The 10,179-nt window shown below is 28.1% G+C and overlaps 1 protein-coding gene across 1 annotated transcript; it reads right to left on the bottom strand.

The window, feature by feature from the left end:
- Nucleotides 1-1,865: 1,865 nt before the first annotated feature.
- LOC143043839 (transcription intermediary factor 1-alpha-like) lies at nucleotides 1,866-6,734 on the bottom strand. The gene is made up of 3 exons (XM_076216020.1): nucleotides 5,940-6,734; nucleotides 2,954-3,001; nucleotides 1,866-1,917 (listed from the first exon to the last, which is right to left on the bottom strand). Exons 1-3 carry the CDS (start codon nucleotides 6,704-6,706, stop codon nucleotides 1,866-1,868), a joined length of 867 nt encoding a protein of 288 aa, XP_076072135.1. The 5' UTR covers nucleotides 6,707-6,734.
- Between the last annotated feature and the right edge of the window lie 3,445 nt (nucleotides 6,735-10,179).

The following is a 10,179-nucleotide window of genomic DNA, read 5'->3' as shown; positions in this document are numbered from 1 at the left end:
AATGTTTCTGTTATAATGATGGAGACAAAATCCACATGTAGTTCAATGTTTCTGTTTTAATGAAGGATACAAAATCCCCATGTTCAATGTTTCTGTTATAATGAAGGATACAAAATTCCAATGTTGTTCAATGTTTCTGTTATAATGATGGAAACAAAATCCCCATGTTGTTCAATTTTACTGTTGTAATGATGGAGACAAAATCCCTATGTTGTTCAATGCTTTCGTTTTAATGATGGAGACAAAATCCCCATGTTGTTCAATGTTTCTGTTATGATGATGGAAACAAAATCCCCATGTTGTTCAATTTTACTTTTGTAATGATGGAGACAAAATCCCTATGTTGTTCAATGCTTTCGTTATAATGATGGAGACAAAATCCCTATGTTGTTCAATATTTCTGTTCTAATGATGGAGACAAAATCCGCATGTTGTTCAATGTTTCTGTTACATTTGAGACATCTATTCTTCTATTCAAAGATCTAAAACTGCGATTGCATGGCACTTATATAGAAAATTGAGACAAAAACAAATGGGGATAGTAAAACATTGATCTTAAAACACTGTCTCAACGTTTTTGTGTTAGGAGCATCGCCACCTCCTCTTTTCAAAATAATAATGACCTTTAACTGGGAACATGTACGAGCATGACATATAAATTGCGACAGACAAGTATCGATGTTTAAATTGATAAGCTGTAATCAGTCCCGAGATAGGGAAAAGAGGATATTAATAAATTAATAGATTTTAATATAAAACAACCACTGACTAAGTTACTGAATGAGGACATGTATATTTTATGTCTTACATGTTTGAGGTTCAGTATTCACATAAACAGGGCTTAACATATTAATGCTGTCTGCTATAATCACAATGCTTTTTTTCCAAAAGTTAAAAAAAAAGTTCTACGGCTCTACATTGTTGAATTAACTATTGTGCCCTCTTTATCATGATGGTATAGTTGTTTACTCAAGAACAGTCTTTTATATGTATTTATCAAAGTTCGAACATGTAAACATGTTGTTTGTTTAAATTTGACACGTGTTTTGTTAATTATAGTAATGTCGGTTCAATTGGAATATTTAGTTATATTATCAATTGTCCGGTTTGTAGGCCACTAGTATGGGGAAACCAGTACAAGCTGCCTAATACATGTGTATTTTTACGAACTTTCCACAATATTATACTTATATTTTTGCCATGTGATTATGATGTCCGTTCGTTTTTGATGCGTTTTGTTATTTAATTTTTCCATGTGATTATGGACTTTCCTAATTGATTTTCCTCTGAGTTCAGTATTTTTGTGATTTTACTTTTTATTATGAAATGTGCGCTTGTCTCTTCAAGTGGCGTCTCCCATGTTAGAGTTTATGGTTATTTGATAAATATCTTATGTTCGTTTGAGTTTAGAATACATATTCCCGAATATATCATATCACTTTAAATAGGTAAAAGTCCAAGTCTGACGATAAATAACTAATTAAGAATGATAAGTCGAAATGAGTTTTATCATAAATACTCAAAGATATAATATTTGGACCTATGACTAATAAAGGGTCTAAAACAAAATATGCCATGTTGTAATCTATATATACTTTACACGCGTTTTGATAATATCATTTAGGAAAGTTGAATCAATGTGTATAGTATTGACAATAAAGGTTATAAATTGATAGACACAGATCTGTTTCAATAATTGTTTATAACATCTTTAACATCAAATGAAATTTTGTTAGAAGGGAAAAACTTGCTTCGTGCTTTTCATATCTATGTCTTTCAAATTTGCATATCTGATTTCATAATGAACTGTTGACTTGTACTTAGTCTTTTGTACTCTTCTGAAAGAAAACTACATAACATCACACTTACCAGCAGTTGTAGCATTTGTATCTGTATTGTTTAGCTGTTCTTGTAACTCTATAAAAGATATCATATTTAGATATTCTCAAGGGAGATGTCTAACTTTCATAGCATTTGATCTTATATAAATATTTGAACGTAACTTATTATTTGAAATTTCACCTTTAATATTGATCAGACAATTGAATCTCATATCAAAAAGTAAAATCACAAAAATACTGAACTCAGAGGAAAATTTAATCGGAAAGTCCATAATCACATAGCAAAATCAAATGACAAAATTAAACACATCCAAAAAGAACTGGCAAACTCCTGATTTGGTACAGGAATTTTCAAAACTGTAATTTCATGTCTTTGATCTCTTTTCTGGACAAATTTTTATCATGAATACTTTAAGGTATGATATTTTGGAAAGCTAAACTGAACGAATAACACATATTTACATTGTTTATATATGTCGTGCAAACCTCTAGTCTGATCTATCAAAAGTAAACCATATGTATATTCTAAAACCAACATCGCTAACATTAGTCGATTACGTGAAAAAAGAGACACAATTTAAACCCATTTATGGTACTGCAAATCACTGAATAGTTTTAGGGTTTGCTATATAATAATAACATGTCTGCAAGAGAAAGAACCATTATTTAACATATAATAACTTAGTATTACTTTAGCCGTATTTGGCACAACTTTTTGGAATTTCGGGTCCTCAATGCTCTTTAACTTTGTACTTGTTTGGCTTTATAACTATTTTGATCTGAGTGTCGCTGATGAGTCTTATGTAGACGAAACGCGTGTTTTGTGTATTGAATTATAATCATGGTACTTTTGATAACCAATAAGTATACGTGCGAATGGTTAATATCATACGCATCGGTTCTATTGGAATCAAAACCAATTAAACAAAGGATAAGTATAGAGATCACGAACAGTACAAAGAAATATTATATGTTAATATAACTTACAATGACAAACCTAGGTATTTTGATTAGTTGTATTAGTGTAGCAAAAGTCAAATCCACAGAAGAGATGAACACGAAAACGGGAATAATAGAAACAACTTTGTTAAATGTCTATTATAAATACAAACCTGACGTTCTCCTTAGGTTTTGGGTTTTCTTCTTTTTTGACAGTTTCTCTGCGTAAAAAAAATGATCTTATTAACAATTTCATTCACATCTTATACATGTTGTATTGACGTTAAAATTGTAAATTATTATAAAAATCAAATAAAACAGTGTATTTCTAAATATAAACAAATCGAATTAGCTATGTTATGAGAATCCAAAAATATCGCAAATTAGTTTTCAAATTGCATTTAAAGTACTGCTTTTTTTATTTTTTTTTTTTTTTTTAATTGTTAAATAAAGTTTGAACTACCACTTTTTAATTGAAAACTGCAGGTTCAAGTATGTCTATTATTAGTTTGTACTAACACTTCATATATATGTCTATTAATAGTTTGTACTAACACTTCATATATATATGTCTATTATTAGTTTGTACTAACACTTTATATATATGTCTATTATTAGTTTGTACTAACACTTCATATATATATATGTCTATTATTAGTTTGTACTAGCACGTTATTTATATGTCTATTAATAGTTTGTACTAACACTTCATATATATGTCTATTATTAGTTTGTACTAACACTTCATATATATGTCTATTATTAGTTTGTACTAACATTTCATATATATGTCTATTATTAGTGTGTACTAGCACTTCATTTATATGTCTATTAATAGTTTGTACAAACATTTCATTTATATGTCTATTATTAGTTTGTACTTACACTTCATATATATATCTATTAATAGTTTGTACTAACACTTCATATATATGTTTATTATTAGTGTGTACTAACATTTCATATATATGTCTATTATTAGTGTGTACTAGCACGTCATTTATATGTCTATTAATAGTTTGTACCAACACTTCATTTATATGTCTATTATTAGTTTGTACTAACACTTCATTTATATGTCTATTATTAGTTTGTACTAACACTTCATATATATGTCTATTATTAGTTTGTACTAACACTACATATATATGTCTATTATTAATTTGTACTAACACTTCATAAATATGTCTATTATTAGTTTGTACTAACACTTCATATATATGTCTATTATTAGTTTTTACTAACATTTCGTATATATGTCTATTATTAGTTTGTACTAACACTTCATATATATGTCTATTAATAGTCTGTACTAACACTTCGTATATATGTCTATTATTAGTTTGTACTAACACTTCATTTTTATGTCTATTATTAGTTTGTACTAATACTTCATATATATGTCTATTATTAATTTGTACTAACACTTCATATATATGTCTATTATTAGTTTGTACTAATACTTCATATATATGTCTATTATTAGTTTGTACTAACACTTCATATATATGTCTATTATTAGTTTGTACTAACACTTCATATATATGTCTATTAATAGTTTGTACTAACACTTCATATATATGTCTATTATTAGTTTGTACTAACATTTCATATATATGTCCATTATTAGTTTGTACTAACACTTCGTATATATGTCTATTAATAGTTTGTACTAACACTTCATTTATATGTCTATTATTAGTTTGTACTAACACTTCATTTATACGTCTATTATTAGTTTGTACTAACACTTCATATATATGTCTATTATTAGTTTGTACTAACACTTCATATATATGTCTATTATTAATTTGTACTAACACTTCATAAATATGTCTATTATTTGTTTGTACTTACACTTCATATATATGTCTATTATTAGTTTGTACTAACACTTCGTATATATGTCTATTATTAGTTTGTACTAACACTTCATATATATGTCTATTAATAGTCTGTACTAACACTTCGTATATATGTCTATTATTAGTTTGTACTTCATTTATATGTCTATTATTAGTTTGTACTAACACTTCATATATATGTCTATTATTAGTTTGTACTAACACTTCATATATATGTCTATTATTAAAGACCGTTTAGTTTTTCTTTGGTTCCTGACTTCTTGGCGAGAATCCCAAAGTCTTTTGATAAAACTTCAACTAGAAATGCCAATGATTCAATGAAACTTAAACACCTAATACAGTCTATACCATGTATACGGAATAAAATTATGTATAGGTCTTAGTCATAATAATTTAAAAAAAAAACAGTTTTGAGATGTCTATATTACCGTACAACAGGATTCAGCAGGACCCCAAAACAACCTTTTATAAATTGGAGTTACAGTTTCCTATGAATTCATTTAACAGCAAAACTTTTTTGCTACAAGTCATTCATTTTTTCTTAAATTTGTTATATCATTAATCAAATTATAACTTCATTTTTGGACTATAACTTAATTTGCTGTTCAATTGTGAGTAATTGTAAAAACAATATTAACATAAACCAAAATGTATTCAACGTATTTGTCATTTTGTCTTTAAGATAAAAAAAATCATAATTATAGTATAACGACGTCTTCTTTGTTTTAGAAGCTATCCTTGATCCTACTAGAAATTTACTACAAATTCAGAATCATTCTTTTACTCATTTGGATGTTTAATGTCCAGAAGTAGATACTTGAATCCTGATTTGTACTGGATTTTAATTACTGAAAGTATAAATCGGAATTCTAATTTCTTTTAGTAGATATTGACATTCAAATGTGTACTAGGAAGATTTTGAATCCTACTGAATTCCAATTTAAACTTTAAACATATATTTAGGATTCTATAAAGTAAACGCATAAATTTGTTTGTTTTGTAACTCGTGAAATGCTGGTTATTTTAATCAATGATCCGAGAACACTGATAATTTGAATAACAGCGTATACTGGCATTGCATTATCGCATATTCTATTAAATCTGGAAAACTTTGATTATCTGAGATTCTCATACATAATATAATTGAATCAAGAAGCGGAAATGCCATAGTTATTCAACCATTTGCAGTTGAAAATAGACTGCTTATATACCAAAGTTCATATGAAAAAGGAGGAAAAGACAATAAGAGTTTTCAAATTAATTTCATAGAATCAATAACTGAGAACAAACTTACCCAAATGTTAGTTCCCCAAACAGTTTGTCTATTTCTCCCTCTGCTACTGTCTTTTTGGCATATTTAACTGATGGCATAATAGGAATCTGTATTTCTTCTATTTGATCGATTTGTGACTTTATTTGTTTTAGTTTTTGTAACAATTTCGTAGTATCTTTTATACCCTGGGTGTCTTGATACAATTTCTGTTGCTCCTTTGTCTTATCCAAAGCTGTTTTTAACTCATTGCCAACAGACTGTAGGGTTTTAACATTCCTTGTGTCTTTATCCTTCAACCTGTTAATTAGACCTTCGACTTTCTTATCAATCATCTCTTTCAAGTGTCTGCCTTCTTCTGTTATAGCATGGATAACTTTCTGTACATCAGCTTGATGTGTATGGGTACCTTGATCGATTTCTGCTATATTTGACTGTAGCTTTTTAATTTTCGTTTCAACATCAATTTTTACTTCAGCCTTGATACTTTCAAGTGATTCCTTAATCTCCGACAGATCATGTTTTTTGTGATTTTTAATAGCACATATCTTACAGACTGGTAAACTACATTCCATGCAATAATATATAAAGTTTTCATCATGTTCTTTACAATATAGTTTAACTTCCGGGTTTATATTTGGGCCACTTAGAAATGTGTGATTCTTGCTCATCTTTGTCCGTAAATGAGATATTTTACATCCATCACAAAACAGCTGGTCACACTGTTCACAGTAGTTATGTCCAGGACTTGAAACACAAATTTCACACGTTTTAGAAGCAGCCTGCGCCATTCTGGTTATGTAGTGTATCACAGGTAGATATATAAATTATGTGTAATAGTATATTATAAATAGATGTACAATACCGAAATGACATCAAAATTACGAATCAAATTAAAAGCCTAACAAATACTGACGCTATTTCTATCATACTTATTATTTATATTATTTTCATCAATCAATATTTATAGTTATTATTATTTTTTAACTATCAATACAAAATACTTTAATTTAAATATTTAATAGCGAAATCTGAATATTCATTTATTGCTTTCCCAGTTATTTTATATTTGAAAGGTATATAATTCCTATTCAAAATTTTTAGATTAAAAAAACATGCAAAGGGGAAAATAAAAATTTACAAGTCAAAATAATCATGTTTAAAAATCCCGAAAAGACAAACGATTTAGCTACATGAACGTAGAAGCATATGTTATAAATATATTTTTTTGGTTGTTAGTCAAACCTAAAACAAATAATTAAAAACATCAAAACGTAGCCTCAAAAATTAATATACTCTTTAGAATATGCTTCTTTTCTATATTTATTCTTTTGTTTACGTGAGATATGTATGCTAAATGTGAAAATACAACAATAGTACATGCGGGCAAATTAGCTTTGTAACCGAGGGGTCACAATAGATCAGCCAAAGAACATCTTCCTTAGACTTAGATTATATCTTCAATTATATAACATGTCGTTTGTCCAATCATCAATTGTGTTTACTTGATCATAGTATATGATTTAAAGATTATATACCCTTTTAAATATCAGAAATATGAAACTGGAAGACACTTTGAGTTCGTTCTTATATTATACTTTTTCCCAACCCTCCATATGATACTCGTTTCACTAACATGTATAACAAATATTTCTTAAAATGTCAATAAATAACTTTAGCTATCAACTCCTATAATTTTGCGATATATTATATTTGTTTCTATATAGGCCTGTACAGTTATATAGCTCTTCGAATATTTATGTACGGCTTTTAATTGTTTTGTTTTGAGTGTTACGGGTGTTAGAAGTTCGGAAAACCGCTTGGACATCAATATTGATAACTTTTTTTTTTTTTTATAATAAAAATACACCAAAAGACAAACACACTAAAAAACACAGCATGAAAAACTAAACACTGAGCAAAAAAACTGACCAAAACTTGCTAGAATTTTCAAAGTGTTTCCATGTGTGAAATAGTAATTTGCACGTCAATATTTTTGTGTCTAATTGTACTATCTTGTTAAGCTCATAATGTTTTTATGATCATTTTATGACCAATGTGTATTAGATTTCTTGATAAGATTCACTGAATGAATTCACGTGTAAACGGGGTCATGTGTGTTGTTTTAATTAGTTACCATGTAGTAGATTAAGAAATATGAAATCTGCAGACGATAATGCTAGAATCCAAACGGAAGCACATTTGAGAAATAAAATAAATATTTTTTTTGCATTTGTATATTTAAAGAAAGTTTTTAATGAAAACGTAGATATTTGTAATTGGTTATATTCAAAAATCAATTTTTATATTAATTTTTATTAATCTTATTAATTATTTTCCCGGGTTTTAATCACGTGGGTTAAGTGAAATTTTAGAGATTTTGGGAACTTGCAGCATACGCACGCTGACTGTTCAGATATCAAGAGGTATATTTTGTCAGTAGGAAAGATTCTCATGTAAAGGTCAGTTTGATAATTTTATTATATGTTACTTAGTTACTTTATTGTATAGATAAAATTGAGAATGGAAATGGGGAATGTGTCAAAGAGACAACAACCCGCCCAAATAAAAAACAACAGCAGAGGGTCACCAACATGTTGTTTTATGTTATATTATTCTTGAAACTACATTTTTTAGAATTAATATGTTTTTTATGAAATGCATAAGAATTGCCGAGTAGAAAAGCCTTGAAATTAAGTTTCATTTTTTTCTAGAATTGTTCGTATGCTTTGTAAATCTGTTATTTAATTTTTATATCTTTCCCGAATTTGTTAACTATTATCTTCTTACTTTTCGCAAGGAATTGTATATTTAAAAGGAATGGAAACGCGGCCGACTTCAAAGAAAATATTATGATGCATCTCTTGCTTTGACCGGGTGTTGATTACACCCCATCGCTCTAACTGGCTCATTATCTGGTAGAAGTTATCGAACGTGGTCATTTAATCTGACACTAGTTATCTAACTTGACAATGATATTATTTTCTTCTTAGGCATGTTTCTGTAATAAAAAATAATAAACTAAAATCCTTCTGAGGGGCATTCTTTTTCAATTTGCTTGGTGTAAAATAAATCATAATTGGTTTTTTTTAGAAGATGATTCGAAATACCTATTTTATTGTAGAGTAATGGTACTTACAGTGTGCAAGTTGCGTTGTGCAGTACGAACGCGGTATAGTAGGTGATAAATCATGAAACCAAAAATAAATTAATCCAAGAAAAAAATATAACAATACAACCACATGCAAAGTTACTTATAAAAAACTTTTTATTCTAGATTTTTTTATCTTGATATTTCACGAAGGTATGTCACAATCAGATGATATCGGACATTTTACGAGTTTTAAATAGTTTTCATGCAAAATAAAGGAAATTTTTAAAATGTAGTTAAATGACTTTTCAATTGTGAAATATGACTGATAAAGAAAAAAGTTAATAAATCATTATGAAGGGAAGAAAAAAGTAAACAACTGCAGTATATTATCTAGATAAAATAACTTAGATTACAGGTGTTATAATAAACAATGGCATGCGGGATGTTCCAAATTGCAGGTATAATATTTCATGTATTAATGATAAGCTAATTTGTGTCTTACATACTTAAGATGTTAAAAATTAAAAACGCCGAGCTCACCTGTTAATTAATGCTAAATTATGCAGAGATGCAATAAATTTTCTAATTAGAAACAGTTAAAACTTTCCCACACTCGCACTTTATGTATTTTAACACCAAAGGAATACTTTTGCGACCTAAAGACTACTGCTCTTCGAGAAAAAAGGAAGGAACAGTTTTGCTGTTGCGTATGGTAATTTGCGGCAACGCTTAATAATGGCAAACTGCATTACCAAACAACGATTTAGTATAAAAAAAAAAGTATTTACCAAAAAATAAATGAATAACATCGTATATGTATATAAAAAGGCACAATCAATCCCAATCGTAAGTCTTTATATATATTTCTTGTCTGTTATTTCCAACTTCGTCGGTGTCGAACTTGACTGAACAAAATGGCGTCAATGTGAACTATAAATATGGAATTTTGAAAAATCATAGCAAATTCGTTTTTATCACCATTTTCATAAAACCAACACTATTTGATAGAAAAAAGATTAAGCTTTAAAATTGTATGTCAATGTCACATCTATTTCACGCAGTTATTTAACTCATACCAAAATACAAAGTGTCGATGTATTTGTTGACGCACAACTTCAAATTTTCAACATGTTTCGATATAAAATAATTTATATAGTACCAATTATATTT

This window comes from Mytilus galloprovincialis, chromosome 8 (genome assembly GCF_965363235.1).
Source record: "Mytilus galloprovincialis chromosome 8, xbMytGall1.hap1.1, whole genome shotgun sequence".
NCBI classification, from domain to species: Eukaryota; Metazoa; Mollusca; class Bivalvia; order Mytilida; family Mytilidae; genus Mytilus; species Mytilus galloprovincialis.
Note: the sequence above shows the minus strand (reverse complement) of the source record. Positions and strands in the feature narration are given on the sequence as shown.

What these genes read in the sequence shown, in the direction of transcription:
- LOC143043839 (XM_076216020.1), bottom strand. Translation starts at nt 6,706, where the DNA reads ATGGCGCAGGCTGCTTCTAAAACGTGTGAAATTTGTGTTTCAAGTCCT. An exon ending in TTTGGGGAACTAACATTTGG is followed by an intron (nt 3,002 to 5,939) that starts GTAAGTTTGTTC and finishes TTTTTTACGCAG; the next exon opens with AGAAACTGTCAAAAAAGAAG. An exon ending in AAACCTAAGGAGAACGTCAG is followed by an intron (nt 1,918 to 2,953) that starts GTTTGTATTTAT and finishes TATCTTTTATAG; the next exon opens with AGTTACAAGAACAGCTAAAC.